The sequence below is a fragment of the Mizuhopecten yessoensis genome, unplaced genomic scaffold (assembly GCF_002113885.1).
Source record: "Mizuhopecten yessoensis strain PY_sf001 unplaced genomic scaffold, ASM211388v2 scaffold8387, whole genome shotgun sequence".
Lineage (NCBI taxonomy): Eukaryota > Metazoa > Mollusca > Bivalvia > Pectinida > Pectinidae > Mizuhopecten > Mizuhopecten yessoensis.
The window spans coordinates 500,335-523,953 of NW_018407522.1; the positions used below are offsets into that span (position 1 = coordinate 500,335).

General features: G+C 34.2%; 1 protein-coding gene and 1 long non-coding RNA gene across 5 annotated transcripts in view; one reads left to right on the forward strand and one right to left on the reverse strand.

Moving 5' to 3' along the window:
- Positions 1-456: 456 nt before the first annotated feature.
- The window catches only part of LOC110455860, a 35,107-nt gene continuing 11,944 nt past the window's right edge, over positions 457-23,619 (reverse strand). Inside the window, exons 1-3 of one of the 4 annotated variants that reach the window (XM_021506272.1) lie at positions 16,904-16,985; positions 887-1,210; positions 457-567 (exon numbers count right to left, since the gene is read on the reverse strand). In XM_021506272.1, coding sequence (XP_021361947.1) covers positions 491-567; positions 887-1,196 — 387 coding nt within the window. In that variant the 5' untranslated portion in view covers positions 1,197-1,210; positions 16,904-16,985 and the 3' untranslated portion in view covers positions 457-490. Of the gene's footprint in view, positions 568-886; positions 1,211-2,173; positions 2,325-15,776; positions 15,808-16,903; positions 16,986-23,619 lie in introns of those variants that run through there. The other 3 variants (XM_021506270.1, XM_021506271.1, XM_021506273.1) reach the window with 3 other exon arrangements.
- Positions 13,055-14,060, forward strand: LOC110455861. Its single transcript, XR_002463510.1, has 3 exons — positions 13,055-13,245; positions 13,555-13,636; positions 13,950-14,060. It is a non-coding gene; the product is annotated as an uncharacterized LOC110455861 (long non-coding RNA).

The window sequence follows — 23,619 nt, forward strand, 5'->3', positions numbered from 1 at the left end:
CTTATAATGTAGGCGTTTTTTTTTTTTTTTTTTCAAGAGGTTATGAAATTGCGAGAGCAGAAAGTGATTTTTGGATCACATAATTAACAAGACTATGCATTTTGGTGATTATTATCCTGCCGAACAAAACACGCGTAAATTGGTACGCAGAAAAAAATCTTCCTCAATTATATTCATGTTTGTTTAACCAAACAAAGTTAACGTAAATATAATTTTACTTTCTCATGTCAAAAAAGTCCGGAACATTGTACATTTCTTTATAATTGACATATCAAAAAACATTCACTTCGTGCAATATTGATATTGAATTGCAGACAAAAATAACCTTCAAATGTAATGTATTCAATCATCATCGAAAATAAACCAACTTGAGGAAATTAGAAAAATGAAATAACAAAGATACAAGACCAACTTTTTATTACCAATTTTATCAATAACAAATAAATTGCTTCATGTACGTCGGGGAAATGAGATCACGTGACCCCTGCTGTTAGTAATATGTACGTGTTCCTCGTATTCCATTGTTTGGAGACGCCTGGACCTTGTTTTTGGAAAATGCACGGTAACCTGAAAATAACACAGTTTCCATATTTAAACGTACTATGTACTGGTTATCGTGCATTCACGCATCAGTGTCATGCAATCATGCATTGTATCTAAATATTCTAATTATTCAACAAATGTTAGCTGAATGTTCAAATCAAACATTTAATTGTTATTCGGTAAAGATAAAAGGAATTTATTAGAAAATTGGAATTGATCAAGTCTTTCGTGAACTTTGCACAGAGAAAATCGAAACTATTTGAGCTATCCGTTTTGGACATTTTCTTGAACTTCCATCAGGCAAACCATTGCTTTATAATGTTATTTTAAGGAGATGACTCACCGTTTAGGCCGAGTGCCCGATAGTACATAGCTTTAGAGTAACTGGACATTGGATTTTGGTGTTCACGTCTGGAAGTGATTGGTATTTCCCCTTCGTCTTGATTATACATAGGTTCCATCTGTCGGTCTGTCTCTCCAGGAAGACCGTCAGAGGGGACTGAGTCACGTGACCAAGCTTCAGATTGATACAGATGTCGCCGTTTACCAATTCTAGGAAAATCATTGCCCTCCTTGTTAGTGTAGAATATGGCCTTGGCTAGCTGTATGATGGCGAATGTTGTTAAGAGAGTAAGGATTGAATGTGGTGACATCTTGTTAATCACACCTGCAATTATAATAAAAAAAACCCATATAAAACATCATTCTTTTTAGTCCACAAATGAGGCTGTTTTTTATAACCAGACAGGGAAGATAACGGATGGTATTTTAGCTTATTATAATATTGCTGAAAATTATTGTTGAAGTTGATCTCCCCGAATGACGAGTGAAGGATACTATTAACAGAGGGATTAGTTAATTTGCAATGCTCAAACAATGCTTTAATCCCTAGATAAATTCCAAACAGGTATATGTTTTTTAATTACCAAAGATAATGACAGTCGACGGTAAGACATCACTGACGATCATCACCGTTTTAATTGTGTCCTTTATTATTGAGGATGAATCGGAGGCCCTTGAATACTTAACTCATTCACCCCTGAAGTTTCATAATGAACTATTCCAACCTTTGAATTGGGAGAGTTCCAATGTGTCTTCAGGGGTGAATGAGTTAATGACGCGAATTTTGGATTGTTTGTGTACAGTCTTTAAAAAATCATTTGAACACAAAAGGCGAAGCATCAGTACATATCATTAAATGACATGGTTGATTAAAGAATGAAAATACAAATAAAGTTAAGTTTATTGACAACTGCTTAAACTTTCCCTTTGTCTAATTTTGAAATGCACGTGGTCTTGTTTTAGAAAATAACCCCTCTTCTTTTTTTAAAGAAAGACAGAGAAAAAAGGAAGAAGCTGTTTACCGGCTAATATAACAACAAACTGCTGCGCACATAAAGATAATGGATAGACCGGGAATCAAGAAGCTTAACAACGTGTCGTATGTATGTTTGCATCTTAATTGATACCGGGAAAGTAACAGGAACTATTAAAGTTTAGTGACGAAAAAAAGGCAGAAACCGGAGTTTAAATGTAGAGAGATATCACACGTATCGGATGTCGCCACATTATTATGTTTGAAAGGATAATGTTTGTTTGCTTAATTATTGTTTAAGCGTTATCGACTTACATCTTTGCCCTCGGATAACACGTTATTAGTTTGTGTGGCGGACAGGTATGTGCTAAAGCGGAAGAGTATCTGGTTCCATCGGTAGACTTAGTCCGTATTTTCACGCCTAGTACTACTTTCCTACATCCAGCTCTACTGCGTCACAAGGGGATGATTATATCCGCAACCCGATAACCCTTGTAACGACTGTCATCGTTATTTATGAAATAAACAAAACTTAATGCGTGACTGATTATCACGTTATATACAAGGCCACGCATACTGCGTTCCGCACATGTATATTGTAGGTGTAACGTCTGGACACATATCTGCAGTCTAGCGATAACTCCTAGATTATATACCGGAGGACTATACGACGCCCATTATCTGGAAATATTTGCTCATTCGTGATGTCAGATGATTCTGTTAATGTGCTTTTTTTTAAACCAAAAAAGCAATAACAGTAATTATCGTGTCATTGTTGCATTAACATTTGTGTACAATCATGTTTTTATATAATATAACCATCATTATGTGTCACTTCATATTTGTGTTATTATTGTCAATTGAGGACTGGTGTAGAGGTTAATATATGGTTTTATAGACCTGAAAAAGGATATATTAACCATGACGAAGTCGAGGTCAATAATTCTTTTCAGGGCTACATAACCACATAATCACTAATGCAAGTCTTTTATTTAAGGATTTACTTGAATAGATTTATCATGTTATTGAGATAAAACACAAAACATTGAAGTGTACTCTAAATAAACCGCGAAAAGGTTTATGATGAGAGTACACTCCGGTTTTTTGTGCTATAGATCCAAAACATGAAAAATATATTCAAGTCAATCCCTATAATTTAATCTACTATACACAATCCCTGTGGAAATCCACTTTTATTGATGGACTCTTTTCTCTTAAAAAATATTACGCCGCTGTATCAGCGAATCAAAAGCGACGTTACAAACGGCGACGTCATTTTGTTTTACGTTATGGTCTGATAACATAAATTTTTGAGCCAATGAAAATGATTGTTACAAGCAAGATGAAATGGTCAGATATAAATTATGCTGATTTCAATAAAAAAAAATGGACATTAGCAACAATACGTCAATATCACAAATCACTAACGTCCAGATGATAAGGATCAAACTATCGAGAATGTAGGGATAACATGTCTGATCAAACATTTTGTAGACACATCTTCGATTATAGCATAAACTTTAGTCATTTGCAATATATTTGATAGGATTTAATCATATATTGCATGAATGTCGATTTCCGATGTTAGGAAACATCTCTTGATTAAAATGAGATACAAAGTTAACTTTACTATTTATCTATCTACTAATTTGCTAATATCAATTAAGTCCTTATATATCGTTAATTGCATTTCAATTTAATGAATGATTTGTGAAGTACTCCTTCTAATAAATTGGTAATGACGAGAAACAATGTTTTGATTGTTGTCTATCTTGTAAGTTTACTTTAATATTTATCTGTAAATGTGTTGCAACCGTGAGTGGAGAAGACAATTATGAATGTTAACTTTCCAGTTCATCCGCAATGTTTATAATGTTAAAAATGTATGATGGAGTGGAAAAGAAAACTGTGTACCTCCTTTGTAGATTCATTACTTCGGAAAAATCATTTCAATCACAGTATTAAAAAAACCCATTAACAGGTGTTTTACATTTCATTGAATTTTTCTTCGTGAAAAGAATGAAAGGACAAAGCATGAACAATAAAAAAGAGTGACAAAGAGGCCCTTGAAAATGATGATCATGTGTTCCGGAAAAGAGTTTTCTGCTTCATCGACACACACGCCACATAAATCGAAATCGAATCCAAATAAATTGACTTCTCAAGGACAGTACCAGGGTAGTACCAACGAAACTTTAAGGACTATTCATGACCATATTTAACAGTGCGGACGGCATTCTTATCGTACAAGAAATCCGAGCATTACCCACAAAGATCCGGGTGGTGAGCTGACAACACTGCCCTGTACTTGCAATTTCTCCAACAGAAACGTTGATATTCGCAGCATGCCCATGAATGCCGTATCAACAGCGACGTGAATACCGTCGGCGGGGAAGAAATTGTCTTACGATTAAGAGGCAGAACGTTCACCAAAACATCACCCTATCAAACAGCTTAGTGGAAACCCATCCCTGTTTGTCAAATTGAAATAAAGATACCATATGTCCTTGATTTAAAGTTTCAGGAGAATAAATCTGGTCGATGCAGTTTACAATATGTTTCAGTTTAAAGACAATACATCGTTGATGTATCTGAAAGTAAATATAATAGTAATTTAGTAAGATCTGTTGACCTGTCCTGATAATAACAAGTTCACAATTGTCCTCAATGATACACACAAAATTGTAACAATGGTCTGCTGAAAAATCCTGCCACCAGACTCAACCCGAAAATAAATCATTCTCACCAATTCATCATCAGTATATTTTATATTTAAGGGTTTTTAAAAACATGCAAAATATTTCGTAAGCACATGTTTGTATTGTCGTTTGACTTTCCTCAGAACAGAACGTCCACGTAATAACAGACTGAAGCCGGTCTGAAGAATGGTAGTGTTCAGTGTAGCGAAGTCAAATAATCTGTAATAGGTAGCATTGCTGAGGACGGAATGTTTAAGTTGTTCGGTATAAGACATTGTGAAATCCTTAAAATTTACATTCTATCTGATCCATTTAATGAGGTATACCATCTCAAAATGCGATTGCAATCTTGATGTTAGGGTTTCGAGATAGTAAGCAGTTTGGTTAATAATTTGTTTAAGAACTAGTACCAGCAATATATTGTTAATAAGGATTGTTCTTAAGTTTTGGAATTCAGCATAAACAAGGCAAGTCAGTAACAAAGCGATACAGCTATAGCTAGTAATAGGAAAGTTGGCAAAGAGGGAGCATGATTTTAGAAATACTCGAAAAAAGGAAGATAAGTTACTTTATAATCACGTAAACCAATTTCTTATGCAGGCAGGAGATGTTTCTTGAAGTCATGAATTATGGTAGTATATGCTCTGTCCTCCAACAAAACCACATACACTTGTACTTATCTTGCCGATGGCTAGTTAAGTGGCATTATACACAGACATAAAACGATAACAAGAAAAAAAAAAAAAAATCATAAACCTACATAAAAAAGATCCCATAAGTTTGAAGTTTTCTTCACGACATTAACAATGCGTCAAATTGAGAATATTTTCAAGGTCACCAAATTTTCGCCTATATTTTTGCAGAGCCGTTTTAGATCGGATTCAAATCCTCCTCAGTTACTTGGGACGCCTTAGGTAGTGTTGCCTTAGTTCAGTGCTCAATGTGTTGAAAGCAGGTTGAAAAACAATATGTGTCTCCTTGATTGATACATTATGAAAGTACGTCCATCGTGAGAATTTAATGATATTATCATACAGCAATCATATTTAACCCACATGTACCAAAATGTGTAGGTAACGAAACTTGGGTGCACTGAAAAATATTTCTTCCTTGTTAACGCTTAATTATGTTTCTAAACATTAAAAATCCAATCCTAGTGTGAAGAGTTCACTTATAAACGAATAAAACCCAAAACAGACAGAGATGACGATACAAGTGAAAAAAAGACCAAGTACGATTTGTTGAGTTTGGTGCCTCAACTAGGAACGTCTATTTGTCCTCTGTGTGTACTTAGCCTGTATGTACATCGGTAACGATAGTGATAATGGAAACGGTTGTATGGCTCTGTCAACGTGTAAAGACACTTAAACGTGTTTGACATTGTGCGGAAATGGCCTCCCGATGGAGATATCACCGTTAATGTCTCGTATATTATGTGTCTTCGCTAGGGAGGGATGACGGTTACACTCGCTGTCTTCCTCATGATTCCTTGTCATTTATGCCTAACAGTGATTTAAAAAAGATATTTTATTGATGTTTTTATTTTAGTAAGATTCATTAGCACGGAATGATCCTTGAAACTATTTTTATAACCAATAACGAATGTTAACGCGATGTCTCAATGCCGTGCCCCAGTTGATGCTCATACACTCTACAGATTTTATCAAATTACTTTTACATGACCGGACAAATGAAAAGAAACTTTATTATTTCGTATCATATTAAATACGATTCATTATTTATTTCATGTTGAAATCTACATATAAACCGCATTCCAGGAAATTTTTCGCCGGAGTTTAACTTTCGCCTTGTTTATTTTCCCTCTCTAATGAGAGCGATTTTATCATGCCAGCAAACATTACAATCAATATCAGTTTACAATCGTTACATGAGATGGGCGAGCTAATATTGGACAATAATGTTTCGCGGTATAAGTATATAACTGAATGAGTTGACTAACAGTAACGTGCCTGACGACCTGAAAAATGAATATGCGATTAGGACTATCGAGGTTAGTAACATTACATTGAGCAATTGAACATTTATGCTTAATAATACTTTTTCGTTTTGTAGAGTTTGAATTCTGGAGAAATATTAGTGCTCTGTTTATTATACTGTAAAGTGTTCAAGATTTGTGTTCTCAAATATTCGCGGTATCTGCCTGAACAATTATGCCACCAATTAGCCTTGTTAACAATATTAATATCGCAAGGTTGATATAGAGCAATTTGTTTTTCGTTTGTGGAATCGAAGCCCCCTGAAATATTCACCCCAGGACAAAGTGGCTGCTTTGTAAATTAAGAACAAACTTCATCAAAACTTTTATAAGAGTATTAGATATATCTCGGCGGCCACACAAAGGAACAAGATAATCAACGGCTTCATGAAAGAAGGAAATTATATTGCAAAATCAACACCAGGATCGAATACACTATCGCGTCACCAACATAGTCTATCCTATGTATATAGGCAAAGTCCCGGCTACTCCCTAGGGTATAATTGTCATCACATACTCTTCTTCTCTCACGTTCTATTCGCGAATTGCGTAAGATCCACGATGGCATTGTGAATACAATAATCAATAAGTTGATTTTCTATGTTCTGTAAAAGAATTATCCATAACATATTGAGAAAGAGCAGAGATACAGTTTGTTCCCATCAGATGATGTCAGACTGTGCCGTATATATTCATTCACTGACCAACTGTCAATCAAATGACATCACATATGTCATATATTAAAATGGCGTCATGTGTCAGAATATCGGCTGAAATAGTACTTGGCATTTTGAACGCAGATGTTTGTTTATATGCACTCCCTAGGTAAGTAAAGTTTTAGAGAAAATGAAGTTCCGAAAAACAGTGTCACATGGTGCACGGATTTAGGAAAGAATAACCATACATGGGTGTTCCATATGGAACACATTCATCTAATATATCTTTGATTGATATTCAAATTACGCCACATTCGTAACATACTGATTTTGTAATCAAGTAAGTTATATCAATGAATGCATAAACACCACTATTTGTAACCAGTGACTGGATATTGACCTTAACACTTGATAGCGATAAGATAGTTACTGGGTTGATTATGAAGCTGTTCGAAGTGGAATTAGTTACGTGAAAAGATGCGGCGTGATATTGTTATTCTTGCTTAGGTGGTGCAGTAAATAAACAAACTAAATATCTAAAAAGATGTTTTCTTATTTGGTATTTCTAGTGGTTGTTTTTATACAAGAAGGAACGTATGGTAGTAACACAACTAAATAAGATTTTAATACGACGGCGGATTGATATTGGGTCAAAAGTCGGGGGAGGGGGGTCCTGTCCCACTTCACCGGTTTGACTTGTTAATTTTCTTTGGCAAAAGCAGACGCCTGTAGCGCTCTAATATGCCATTTAACCTTTGCCAGGTATGTTTCTATAAATATAGACAGTTGTCACTTGTGTAGAACTTCAAATATTAACGCCATTAGCTCAAAAGCTTCGTAATAACATATAGTAAATGATTTAGTTGTGCGAGTCCTTAAATACATTCTCTCTTCATTTTACTATTTAAGATGTATAGTAAAATCTCAAGATGTTAGAAGTTGTTCGTTTAAAAAAAAGGGGGAATATATTTAATCTATATTATTACTGCAACATTTATGGAACAGGTTTTAATTTAACTTCATATATAAATTACTCTTATTGGCCAGGATTGGAGCGCGTAGTGGGTCTTAATGTGAGAGGAAAAAAGAGTACAGCAAATCTCACGTGGCCGAGCAGGTGACCTGCTCCTTTTTCACGTTCGATTGGGGATTAGAACAGTATTAGTGAAAGGTGAACTCGCTATCAAATTTGAGACCCGACCACCCTTAGAAGTTTAAATGGATAAAAGTTATCTTATTTACTCTTTTTATTATTCTTTATTACTTTTTTGCTTATAGATAAAGTAGGAGAATCGTTCTAAAATTTTCATAAATGTTATTTTGATACAAAGTTGGTTGGTATTGTGTTTAGTTATTGTGGTTAAACGGTCTCATCTACCGCTCCCTGTCAGATATACGTTTTTCGACGACTATCTCGAATTACGCAAGATTAATGTAATTAATAATAATTTGTCATACATGTATGTTATCCATCACACCGTAGACCAACCCACACCTATCAATTACGAGCATTTCGTCCCTTTCAAAGTAAATATTTACAACATTTATATATCAATGCATCAATTAAATTGAAATGAAATGAGGCACAATACTCGAAATCGAAACAAACATCTACGCCACAGTATGTGGTCCAATACAGTTTAACAATAACGACAGACTAGAGTCTGTGCTACAAAATAACTTGAGAAATAGCACAGATTTGATTCTCAATGGAAAAAAACCCATTTATTGTATGTTTAACCAGTACTCCTCTAAATTTTTAAATTCATTATCACAGTGTTTTACAAACCTGTCCTTATATTTCAACAGTAGCTTGGACAATTTGGATTTTGAACTTTTGGTCCCTAGATTCACCGATGAGTTCTAGGCGGACGAAAACGCTGTCTGTTGTATCATAATTCATACTTAACATACTGTATCTATTACCAGATTTTAAAGGTGTAAATCTTTAACTGACATCATAACTCAATTGGCATATATGAAGTATTTAAAGGATTGCATTGGGAATTAAATATAAAAATAGTCAATTTAAAACATTTTATTATCAACCTGTTTGTTTTAACCGTTTGTAAAAGTATGGATCTTTGATTATATATGAAGTTAACAATTTTAAAATTACATCCAGAATACGTGGTTTAAATTTTAATAAGCTAATAAATATGACTAGAAGAGAGGATATGTATTTTCACTTCAACATGTAACTCAAGTTTCAATATTTAGAACAAATACAATTTCTGTTGACCAATTCAGCCGTGTCGATTGCCTATACATTGTAGGAAACTGACAATCCAATTAGCAATTGACTAAGGAATGTTGGAAACGAATATTTTGTCGGATTCAACATTGAATGCTCAATATGAGATTACATTGGTATTATCTTCTACGACATTAGATTCGTTTCAATCTTATAAATCTTTCAATCAGACATCAGAATTTGCATTTTATTCTAAGAATTGTCTAAGGCCTTAATGCTTTCATCTAATCTACTTTGAAAAACATTTGATATTCAAAACTAAAATGAATATTTGTGAACTCAAAACGCTTATCTTAAAATAAAACACACACTAATTTGGAAATTGTCAGACGTTTTTTAAAAATTACGTTAGCAACTCTTTAGATAATCAAGCTTCCAGCAACTTATCTAATTTGCGTGAGACGTTAATAGCACAAAGGCAAAGTTAAGTAAATGTTAGTGATATTTTCTTGATGATTAGAACTAAAAGAACCCTAATAATGATATTGCAATATTTTTAACATTGATATGCGGGACTGATGCATCAATGCAAGCTACTCGTATTTTAAAACCTGTTTTGCAACTTTTGAATTTGAAAATGTCATTAAAAGAATATTGATTAATTTGTACTATAACGATTTAGATAAAATATCAATGTTTATATCTTTGTTTAAGGTGTATGGTTTAGTATGCCCCGATTGCATATTTTTAAGCGATATTTAGCTACTTCATTATGACGAATTTACAAAATGTGGAACCAAGTACAGAAGAGTATGATTGATCATTCATTGCAATAATTGAATCCAGGCAACATAAACCATTACAGGAAATAAATCCCCCAAACAAATTTCTTGCACTATTCATAAAAACTCACCTTTTTGCAAACTCTCCTCCAACTACATTTGTTTATCCATAACAAAATTTTCACTCAATTTCCGACATTTTAACTAGCTCGATTATGTTATACCTAGAGCTCCTCACCTGTTTGTACGAGTTTCCTCCTAAACACCACCCTCCATACACTATATGATCGTCTCACGTGTCTGCTTGTGTCTGGGGTTCGCTTGCCAGTTCCTGAATCTGACTCGCTATATACCGCCCCATTCGGCATTCGACACCGGAAGTCATTGCGTACCATAGCAACCAATCATATGGCTGATGTTTTCAATTCACGTGGTAACGGTGAGTGAAACCAAAGACTATATGAATCTATATTAACTTTCTATGACAATATGGATCAGCTTACAGAAATAATATTTGTCGAAGTGATACAAAGTGATATGAGAGTCAATCCCCGTGGCCAAACGTCGTTTGACATTAGCTATAAAAATGTAATGAGAAAACTCGTCTCAAATAAAGACCGATGACTGCTTTACGCTTGAAAAAGACGTTTTTTATTGTCATTATTTGAACATAACTCAAAGAAACTAGAACAAGCAAAAGGTGACGATAACCCCTTTGTCGCAGTTTTTGATCTATTGAATTGTGATATTATTAGGTAGGGACAATTATATTTCCAAAAAATAATTTGTATTTTTTATATTTTGTCTTACGATCGAAGGATCATAAATATGAAAAATAAGTCTGTAAAAAAACCCAGAAACAAATAAAAAAATAAAATAATAATGGATTTCGGAAACATTATGTCTCGTTAAATAACAATTAAACAGATACTGCACAGGAAACACTTAATGTCGTTTAAACTCATTCAAGGAATGAACATAAAATTGAGAATAAAAAATAAAGAAAAACAGAGTATTTGAATACGTCACAATCGAAAGAGTTACTGAGATTACAAACATCACAGTATAGGCCTTTTGAGGTAACAGTATTGATCTTGTTCCCCCATTGCAACACTCGCGACCTATATCTTGTCAGTTCGATCCTATCTGTTGTTTTGTTTGATTCTAGGCTTCCTAGAGACATCTGCCTTCATATGATGTAACGTGCAGTGGGGACACGAAAAACCCACCAAAAGTTTAAAGAGCTGTTAACCACCCTGCGTCTAGTCTCGTTAAGTTAAAGTTTGTATGCACGATTTCGCTCAGCTAATCCGCTTTTGTAATACTTACCTCCTAATGCGTCTGTGTTACACCGCGTGTCATATGATAAATATTTATAGAGTTTATATGTATCGATGCAATTATTTGTATCCGTTCTGTAATCATCGATTATCTCAATAATTATTATCTTTGAGAATGCTCATAATTCCTTTTTTAGGAGATATCGAGGTGTTTGTATGCCAATCTACCTAATTCTTAGTCACACAAATGCGTACATTCTAAATGTGATTTTGTTGGCATCCTTCTGCTATTAGATATTAAAGTGTACATGTTTTCATTTAACGCATTTACCTTATATTCAATTAAATGTACAATATTTGATGATTAAGCAGTATTAGTAGTATTTATCATTAAAGCAGATTATTTATGCATGACTTAATTTCAGAACATCTTGGAGTGGTCAATTGTCCAGTGTATTGTGTGAAAAAAACCAACCAATGTATAATTTTCTCAGATAAGTACTTCTGATTTGATAAGCATAACTAAGAACATACAAGACTGGTTATCTATGCCACATTCATGCATGATATAAATATATACCATCCTGTCGTTTTTATTTATTCCAATGTACAGCCTATCCACTTTTTGTATGGAAAAGATCTACCAGGTCTGTAGCGCTAACTTACCTGTTCCCTTTACTACCTAGGAGTTTCAACTCTGGTGACAATCTCAGACTTTTTTTTGCCTCGCAAAAATCAAATGAAATTACTAGAGAAAGACACTGACAAAAAAATCTAAATTTTAGTAAAATCTGATCCGGTAGAGTTGAAATATTTTGAAAATGTATCAACCAATCGGGAGAGAGGATGGTGATTTTTTATTTACTTTTGAAATAACATGAAATACATAGGAAACTAATCAACAACTTAAGAAATTAATAAACAGGATTGGTTTTAATTTAACTGATGGAAGTTAAATAGTGGAAAAAGGTTTAAGAAAATCAGATTCAACTACAAGTGGCCATTCATCATCGTGTATGGGTCCAAACTACCTTTTATTTCCTAGCGCCTTGCTTGGCTACACCTCACTTTTGGCTTTAATGTTGAGCGTTCGCCCTGGTGAGGAAGGCAATGGGTTCTGTCTCCAGGCCGGGACATACCAAAGTCCTTAAAAACGGTATATGCTATTCCCTACTTAGCCTTTCGCATTTAGAGGAGTAATGGATATAACTGGTTCACCCGTTTTCAGTATAATGTGACCGGGTGAAATGCTGTGGTGTGTGCCTTCGGTATGGTATTTCAGTGTGATATCACTATAAAATCGGCATCAGATCCGCACTATCACAAGGAGACAAAAACTCCAACATACCCTGTTTCCGGCATACAAACACATATGCACGCTTATGTGACGGGACAGCCTGTCTGGTGTTTCACAGTTTTAACTACATGTTTTTTACAGAAATATATAACTCCCACCATTAGGTAATGTCCATAATATGTGTATAGTATATCAAGTGTGACAGTAATGTTTAAAGTAATGATGTCATAAGTTGTATGGTATAGTGGTGTATGGTACTGTCATGTATGTAACATTGTCCATGTGTTCAGATGTCAACTGTCCCATGTGCTTCTGTGTATGTTTACCTGTCCTGTGACCTGTGACCTATGTAAAGTACCTGTTGGTCATGTGACTGCCACCTCAACTGTATCCCTCACCTGCATGCTTTCTACCTCTGTGTGCAAGAAACTGGCAGCCATGCTGGGTGTAACATTTTGATACCAGGATTTAGAAGAGAACCAGGTATGAATTGGGGTGTTGCATATGTTTTATAATAAGGAAATATTGTCCCATGGTTGTTTCAAAGAAGCTCCCTAACTTTTAATAACTTTATATCTCAAAATAAGCTTTATGGAGCCAATTACTTCAACCTGCCATTTTTAGCATTGGTCAACCTGTATAATGAATATTGGGAAAGTATTGGCTATGTTAGAGACCATTCTATTTTAAGTAATAAACTTAAATACCAATTAAACATTATGTTAACTAGCTATAGCCGTATAAATGATTATTATGACCCCATAGTAAAGGACCACTTATATTTTGGTCCAGGTGTGAAATGGAATTCTAGTAGACCTGTGTAGTGACCTGTGTAGTGCACAAGCACGGAGCTAGCCCCTGTCGGAATGATAGAGTAAGTTCACGTTTAATTAATGTTATGTAATTAACGATAAAATGTATTTCAGATATGGTATATTATTGATAGTATTTAATTAGTCAATTAAATAGGTCATAGAGCCACATAGTTTTACAAGTAATGCCACTATAATAATGGAATATGTGACGTAGCTAAATTATATAGTATTAATTGCCGTATAATTACAGATAATAAATATAATGAGTTTGATAGGTTTTATATTTTATAAATACATTGTATGTTGTATAATGTAATATTTCAGTGAAACATTGAGTCAGTCTCTTATACGTGTGTTATTGTGTCATTGTAGGGTGTTTTCTACGTTACGTCTTGTTTGTGCTACGGTTGCTGTTGTTTTAAATAAATGGTGGAAACAAAGTCCGTCGTAGTCTGTGATGATTCCCCAGATGGGAGATAAACCCCACCCCCACCACACTTACATAACACATATGGAGTCACGTCCTTTAATGATCTTAGCTGTTATTAGGACGTTTAACAAAATTAAACCAAAGTAAACCAAATCCAGGGAACATCTGTGTAAATGAGTCCTTTACAGAAAAGGGTGACGACATACCTACATACGAAGTCGATGGTTGCGCGCCATGTCATAAGTTCACTTAATATATCTGTTTTTCTTGTTTATTTCAGAAATGACGAACTATCTATAAGATGTTGCAGTTTAGAAATATAAAGAAACTAGTTATGTGTACCAGTGCCACATGAAAAATTCACAGAAAACACTTTAAAGTATTGCCTATCAGATATTATAATGTTAACGAGGTAAAAGTATAATATATTGCTTTTCGAAGTGAAAAAACTTTGTTCGTGCTTCATAAGTACATATATGTATGTACTTCAATATCATATTTTGAATAGTGTAACAACTATCTTGATTAATCAGATGATTTGCGTACAGCAAAAACGCCAAAAAGCTACTTTCTAGAAATTGAAATAAACAATTGTATACCTGTGCTTTTTTCATGAAACTTAGACCAAGCACTTATTCTGTGCTCGCACCAGCTTTCCTATGAATTGGGGGGAAATCAAATTCATTAGTCTCCAAATTATTTTCATATGTTTTCATGATCATTCTCAAAGTGGAAGAGATGAATGATTATCACTTGAACAGGAATTGAAGTTTGAACACAGAGTATTAGCATAAGGTGGTCTGATCCTAATCTAATATTAAGGTTGAGATCTGGTCTACCATCAACGGCTTGTGGAATAGTCACCAGGCAATCGCTTACATAAGCCCATCGGCAAAAAAGTACAATGTATACTTATATTTCTTATCTAGCATCCTTAGAAACAAAACGGCACATTCACAGCGATGATTAATTGTCATCAGTCAAATACAGTATAATTCTATGAGCATCATATTTCAAAACGAAACAAGACGTATCAAATGTACGTGTTAGATACCATACATCTCCCTTACATTGTGTTTTTTTATGTTTATTTTGACAAAACAAAACATTCGAATACTGCGTTATTTTACAAAAGTATGTTGAGTTTGCATCGACATCCGAAATAGATTCGTTTTGTCATGGACAAACACTATAAATCATTATGTCCTCATGTTTTGGTGTTCGTGTAAAAACTCCAGACATTTCTTGATAAGAGGAGGACGTACCACGAAACCTAGACGGTTGTTATCCCGGGCAAAGACACAGACTATATAAATTACTGCAACTTACTCTCGGGGGCGGTATACCAATAAACTACATCGTCAATCCGATATGGATAAATCATAATTTTAACAAGTATCAACGCTGAATAATAAAATGGTGAGAAAGCACGTATTTGATATATTCTAAGAGGGCCATTGAGCTGCTATATATATACTATATGAGTATATATCTTCAAGTTACATTACGAATACATAATAAGGTACGGTTATATGCTGGTATATCATAGTGTTACGTCTAACATTTCGTTTTTTATTATGTCTAAAAGATTACTGTGATCATATTGCTTTCAATGCGCTCAAATTTAACCGCATGATCATGATCTATAGGCGCACATACAGTCTATTCGATAGCAAAATATAAGTAAAAGATAATTATCAAAATATATACGTCAACATTATATCGATAATTATACATTTATGACAAGTTTTGAAAAAATACAGTCTAACCTTGATACGCTGCCTCTTGTTTCATTTGCGACCTCACATATCGCCAACATATATCAAAGTCCTTTTTACTCCTTTACTTAAGAAGTCCTTTTCACCTTTCCCTCAATTTATCCCGTTATAACGTCAACGTTTCTCTGGACAGATGGTGGCAGTATAATGAGGGTTAACTGTACATGGTTAAGTACGGTTTAGGCATCAGAACGTGTGCTGTTAAAGTTTCTGAACCATTAAATAACTATCCATCTGAGACTTCAATATTACGATCCATATAATGTAAGGATTAAGATTTTTACAAGGTTTGGATATCCTCTGCATTTCACATGAAAATGTCTCATATCAAAGTGTTTTGTACTGCTTAATGATTTAAGTGAAGCTCTTTGAAAACAATACAAACGAAATACAAAACATTCTGATACGACAATTAACTGACAATCTGAGCATTGTTAGAGTTTTCTGAATGGAAACTGGAAGACTAGGCCAAAGTGCGGATAAATGAATTATATCCATTGTATTGATCATTCGCTTGTAGTCATTCGCATTATTTCTTCTTTCTAACGTTTTCGTATTTTCATGATTAAGTGTGAAAGATTATTTGCATAGCTTTAAGGTAAAAAATAATACTTTAACAACGAAGTATGAAAAAGGAAGCATACACAAATTGATGGATCTACGCCCACTGATAAATGTACTTTACAATTGTATTGTGGAGTTATTGTTATGTAGTCTTAAAATTGAAAACTGCGTATTTCGCAGGCTTAATGTCCCTATTGTACATTTAACTACTTTCCACTCACTAGAAACCATTATAAATGTTTACTTGTTTCTTCGCCAGTAAACATGTATTAACGTGACGTTATTCCCTTTTAATATGTGACATTGCAAATATAAGCACCACGCCCACACGCGGAAAACATATATCAAGCCAACCAGTGTCTGAATCGTATAAGGATATGTGTATATATTACAGAGAATTAATATCTTCTCAGTGCAAGATTTCCATCTGAATAGCAATACTTAACAACGAACGTTCGTGTGAAATGTTTGACTGAAGACCAATATGCAAAATGTTCTGCATACGATGAAATATGACATACAAAACATATGCGTAACCTAGAATCGCTACCTACCAATGAAGATAATTATCGTGCCCCGATCTCAAACTCATGAAATCAACATCGGCAGCTTTGAACATGACACCTTCTCGACAATGGTCAACAGCCTGATAATGTCGACATGATCATAGGAACAAACCTTAATTCTCTTGATGATAAGGGTGTATGGACAGCAATGATTGGTTATACACTTTAATAAATACTGCACATATATTATATATACGACACAGCTCAATTACGACAGATAATTCATATTTTAAACTTTCTGATCAACATACAGTAATGTACATGATGGATTGTGTTTTTATGAACGGATGTAACATAACTAACGTAGGGAGGCATTTTGTGACTCGTGCCCTATATGTTTAAATATTGAATCTTACTTTGGCCGATCTTATGTGGGGATGAACTGAGATAGCCTTGAGACAAATTCAACATGATCTGCGAAGCAGACTAACACAATTTATTACCCCATAGAATCAACTAAAGCTAGAATCAATCCTTATACATGTACAGGTATTACAATTAACAAGTGTTTTGCATTAATTCGAACTTGTGAATTTTGATACATTTTGTCGCTGGCGATGTAATGACAGTTGATATTTCAATTCCACACTGGATGATATAATAAAATATAAAAACATATTATAAAAGTCATAATTATAATTGCATTTTATTAGTTCTTACGCACAGATAATATTTATCTGGTGGTTTCATTAATTCTTTCCGGATTAGATAAATAAATCGAAATATTATTATTTATGCAATACGTATTCATGAATATAGCTATACATTGCGTTCCAGGTATAGAGAGTACATCTTTAATATTAGATATACGGCACTTATTACAACGTGTGGTATTTTACAGGCAGACCTGTATAAATGTATATATATCCTCTCATACAAAGCTATGCCAATCCGAAGCTTATTTGTTATGGTCTTATATACACCAAAACTGTCAGAAGTCTGAAAAAAACCCAATTCATTTTAGTTATGCAACGATTATATTTATGTGTGTGTGTGTCCCAAGGAATTTGGCAACTCTGTACTTGTGCGTTTATATCTTTGATAAACATCGAAATGAAATTTGTTAAGTTAACTGAAATATCAGAAGGTATGCTAAAATTTTATTAAAACTATTTATAAAAATGATTACAACTTCATTGAATATTGATATCAATTTTATATATTTCAATTATCTTCTGCATGCATTTTAACCTATGCAAATGACATGACACCTATGGGATTGTATGGGAACAGGTGACGAATCATTTAATAATTTGGCACTATATATTCATACATTGACGATAAAACCCTGGGTATACATTTTTCGTTGTTCTTTAACGATTTACTTCCACCGCTAAAGAGTCGCTAAATTGAACAGATTAATTGTTTCTGTGTTTTAGAATTATATGATAATCGATACCTTAAGCCCGACATGACGTAGTGTTAACACCTGGGGTATCATCTGCTGTCTGACATATCAGTCAATATGATAGCTTACTACACGATAAATGTAATATTATTGTCATCCCCGTTCATACAAAGGTGAGTAATATTATCTAATCTGGTTTGCGATATGACCTTTTCTTATCAATATAGCACGTAGTCATATTACACAGGACTCCGAAAAATAGCAATATATATTTCAGCAATCAATATCACCCTTTGTCGAGGTTTGATACGTCAACAGGCGAAAGCTTGTCGTTAAATTTCGTCTGTCGAAGATTATTGCCCGTTGGTTTTAATATTAATGTTCATTATACCTACATTATATGTCAGTCTTTAACAGGAAAGGAATGTGGGATATGTACAAAATGCATAAGTTTGTAGATTTTTATATGAATATTAACATCAGTATAAATTTACGTAGTGTGTTGAATTATGACCTTTCATGGGAACGATGAATCTCAAGGTAGAGTAATTTAAAATGTGCTTACTTTGTATAAGTAAGATTTTCTGATTCGTTTATCTACAGAGTCCTCCTCTACAATGAGTTCATATCCTTATACAGCCGAACAGACATAGGATATGCCGAAGTCTAGCCTATATATAGAGGATCTGTCATAAGTTTCCCTTCATATTAGATTTATGAAACAAGTTTTAGATTTTTCTTGTTTGCGAGCCTCTGGCGAGCAAATATGAAAAATTCAAAACAATTATCATAAATCTAATATGAACGGAAACCAATGACATATTCTCTTTATCATATATTACAACGTAAACTGTATAATTGTGATCTGAAACGAATGTTTTGCACTTGGCCGCCTCTGAAACGATGAAAATTGCGTCCGCTTCACAATGACGTGACGTCACATTGATTGTACCTATTCTATTCGATTGTGACTTTATTTCCGTAGTGATATTACACACGTTACATAAACATAATTTATATAATGGCTTTATGACACTACATAAGACGGTATTCATATGATAAAATCAAATCTGATTATCGATAAATGTATTATCCGGTATTGATACATTCAAACACTTCTTTTTTGTGTTATGTTTTTGTTTTTAATTTTTATCTTTTTCTGTATTAAGACTATTATTTTATAAATATTTCTATTTAATTATTTAAAGTGGAAATTTTTAATTACTAAAATGCTGGATTCCATTACTAAAGTTACCTATTATGGGAGCTTAAATAGGATGTTATTGGTGAATCTGCCAGGTCGGCGATACAAACCACACTTTTCGTGCATCACATTTTTTTTTTACAAAAAACCATGCAAGCACATCGTTCTTGAATGCCAATGTGATCCGGTGAGTGGAATAGGACTTGTCCAGGACGAAGCAGCTTTGTCATGTAAGCGTACGCGTTAAGGAGGTACGTTAGTCTAGTGGTAGGACGCCGGGCTCGTGACCGAAGGGTTGCGGATTCGAGTCACGGCACGGTAATGTGTTGTATCTTTGAGCAAGATACTTTTCTAGTGTATTCAGCTGTAAATGAGTATGTGGTTGGGCAGTTCTAGAATTGTAGAGTGCTAGCTGTGAGCGCCGCAATGGCAGCACCGGCTGAATGCTCCCCGGGGAGATGAGAAAAATATTGGCTGGTTGCAAAGGCCCTTTAACCACGGATGATAATTTGTAAACCGCTTTGAGATGACCTACGAACTAGGTTGTGATAAAGCAGTATATAAGAACCTCGAATTATTATTATTATTAATATAATCGAAACGTGTCCTCATTAAAATAACAACACATGACCACTAGGTCATATCCGCCAAAAAAATGGTTCAGCTGAGACATTGGCTTATTTGTGAATAAAAACGTGACATCGTGTGGCAAATGTTCGCACGCACAAAAGCATAGCCCTATTCTTATAATTGTTGTCTTAAGGGCAATGAAGTAACAGTTCACGTTCATGCAATGATATATACATGTAATCAGCAGTATGTTTGTATTCTAGGATGGAATTCATAAATCGGAATTAAACAAATATGTTGGAAACACATGACGCTTCCATCAAAGACTTCCTCCAAATATTCGCCACCCTTGTTACCAATTAATGTTCATGCTCGCACATGTAGTAACAATTGTTACATAATTGTTAGATTAAACATGGCAAATATACAAAAAGTAGCCTGCTTCCTAAGACACGTTTATTGCCATATTTTTGATAAGATATAAGGTGTTGGCCCTAACAAGGAATGGCCCCATAAAAGTCCAACTAAAAAACGGTGACTGTAGTACATTTATTTAACCCTGGAAATTCTGTTTGTATTTAATGTGCTACATTCTCATTGAAAGTTCCCTGGGTCTGTTTTGTACTTCACCACGATATTAAACTACATTCCTTTTCACGTAACAACTGGCCATAGCTTCTACTCATAATTTTTCAAAGGTCTCGTGGTATACATGCATGTGTATCTTTACTTTGAATAGATGGCATTTGAATATACATAGGTAAAAGCTGAAATATTCCAAACCTGAATGATGTGCATACCATAAAATCTACATCTTCAATTATATATTTCTAAACATTTTCTTCATGTTGGTAAATATGGACTATGAAAAGTTCTTTTAACACAACCAATACAATTTTCTATGTGACGTTTCAAAGACACTCGCACATCTCTGACCAAGTATTAAACAAAGCGTAGCGGAATCTGGGTCGTTTCGGTTCATATATAACAACTATTGTACATGTGAACAACTCGTACACATTTTACACCTTTGTGTGCATACACTTCATTGGTCATTTGTCAGATGAAGGTGACAGTGTACATATCGTACTAGTCATCGTAACGTCACCTAGAAAATTGTTTTGGTTTTGTAATAAGAACTTTTCATAGTTCATTTATATATGTTATACAATTTCTTCAATCATTTATAAGTAGATACAATATATACGCTAATGGCACATTGGGAAACTTCCTTAACCCTTCCAAACTGTTTTATAAGGTTTTTTGTTTTCATATTTTTAATCTATTGGAACTGATCCCTCGTACGGGTTGGTCTAGATGCATGAAAGTACCATTGATACATATTTTGGGTCTTAAGCGTTTATAAAGTGCATCGAGTTGTACATATATGCAACTGAACTCATCGTCCCTTGTAAATAACATGACAGCTTTGAAATGTATGTTGCTTTCCTTTTTTATAGCGAAATAATTTGTGAAATATAACTCTATTTAAAAAACTGCTATTGCAAAGTTGCGAATGTTTACAAATCTTTAGCACGCCCTAAGGGCTACTCAAATTTTAACAAACTTTTGATATTTCTAAACATGAACTAGTGTGTTAACAGTATATGCCACACTTGATTAAATCATCACCATCGAAGCGTTAGAGCGTGTCGTTAGCAGGGTGAAGTTACAATATAAAAGTGACCGTATGTGTCACACCCGTTCATGCGCAATACGTCAGTAAATGTGTGAACCTTAACACTGGCTCACGTGATTATATTTTGGTGAAAGGTCACACAGGTTTCAAACTGTTATCCGCTTTTGATAGCAGTGTTCCTGACATGCTTTTGTGACGTCTATTTGTTATTAATATAATCGAAACGTGTCCATATTAAAATAACAACACATGACCACTAGATCATATCCGCCAAAAAAAACTTAAGCTGAAGCATTGGCTTATTTGTGTATGAAAACGTGACATCATGTGACAAATATTCGCACGCACAAAAGCTTATCCTTATCATTGTTGTCCCAAGGGCACTGGAGTAACAATTCACGTTCATGCATTGGTATATACATGTAATCAGCAGTATGTTTGTATTCTAGGATGGAATTCATAAATCGGAATTAAACAAATATGTTGGAAACACATGACGCTTCCATCAAAGACTTCTTCCAAATATTCGTCACCCTTGTTACCAATTAATGTTAATGCTCGCACATGTAGTAACAATTGTTACATAATTGTTAGATTAAACATGGCAAATATACAAAAAGTAGCCTGCCTCCTAAGACACGTTTATTGCCATATTTTTGATAAGGTATAAGGTGTTGGCCCTAACAAGGAATGGCCCCATAAAAGTCCAACTAAAAAACGGTGACTGTAGTACATTTATTTAACCCTGGAAATTCTGTTTGTATTTAATGTGCTACATTCTCATTGAAAGTTCCCTGGGTCTGTTTTGTACTTCACCACGATATTAAACTACATTCCTTTTCACGTAACAACTGGCCATCGCTTCTACTCATAATTTTTCAAAGGTATCGTGGTATAAATGTATGTGTATCTTTACTTTAAATAGATGGCATTTAAATATACATAGGTAAAAGCTGAAATATTCCAAACCTGATTGATGTGCATACCATAAAATCTACATCTTCACTTATATATTTCTAAACATTTTCTTCATGTTGGTAAATATGGACTATGAAATGTTCTTTTAACACAACCAATACAATTTTCTGTGTGACGTTTCAAAGACACTCGCACATCTCTGACCAAGTATTAAACAAAGCGTAGCGGAATCTGGGTCATTTCGGTTCATATATAACAACTATTGTACATGTGAACAACTCGTACACATTTTACACCTTTGTGTGCATACACTTCATTGGTCATTTGTCAGATGAAGGTGACAGTGTACATATCGTACAAGTCATCGTAACATCACCTAGAAAATTGTTTTGGTTTTGTAATAAGAACTTTTCATAGTTCATTTATATATGTTATACAATTTCTTTAATCATTTATAAGTAGATACAATATATACGCTAATGGCACATTGGGAAACTTCCTTAACCCTTCCAAACTGTTTTATAAGGTTTTTTGTTTTCATATTTTTAATCTATTGGAACTGATCCCTCGTACGGGTTGGTCTAGATGCATGAAAGTACCATTGATACATATTTTGGGTCTTAAGCGTTTATAAAGTGCATCGAGTTGTACATATATGCAACTGAACTCATCGTCCCTTGTAAATAACATGACAGCTTTGAAATGTATGTTGCTTTCCTTTTTGATAGCGAAATAATTTGTGAAATATAACTCTATTTAAAAAACTGCTATTGCAAAGTTGCGAATGTTTACAAATCTTTAGCACGCCCTAAGGGCTACTCAAATTTTAACAAACTTTTGATATTTCTAAACATGAACTAGTGTGTTAACAGTATATGCCACACTTGATTAAATCATCACCATCGAAGCGTTAGAGCGTGTCGTTAGCAGGGTGAAGTTACAATATAAAAGTGACCGTATGTGTCACACCCGTTCATGCGCAATACGTCAGTAAATGTGTGAACCTTAACACTGGCTCACGTGAT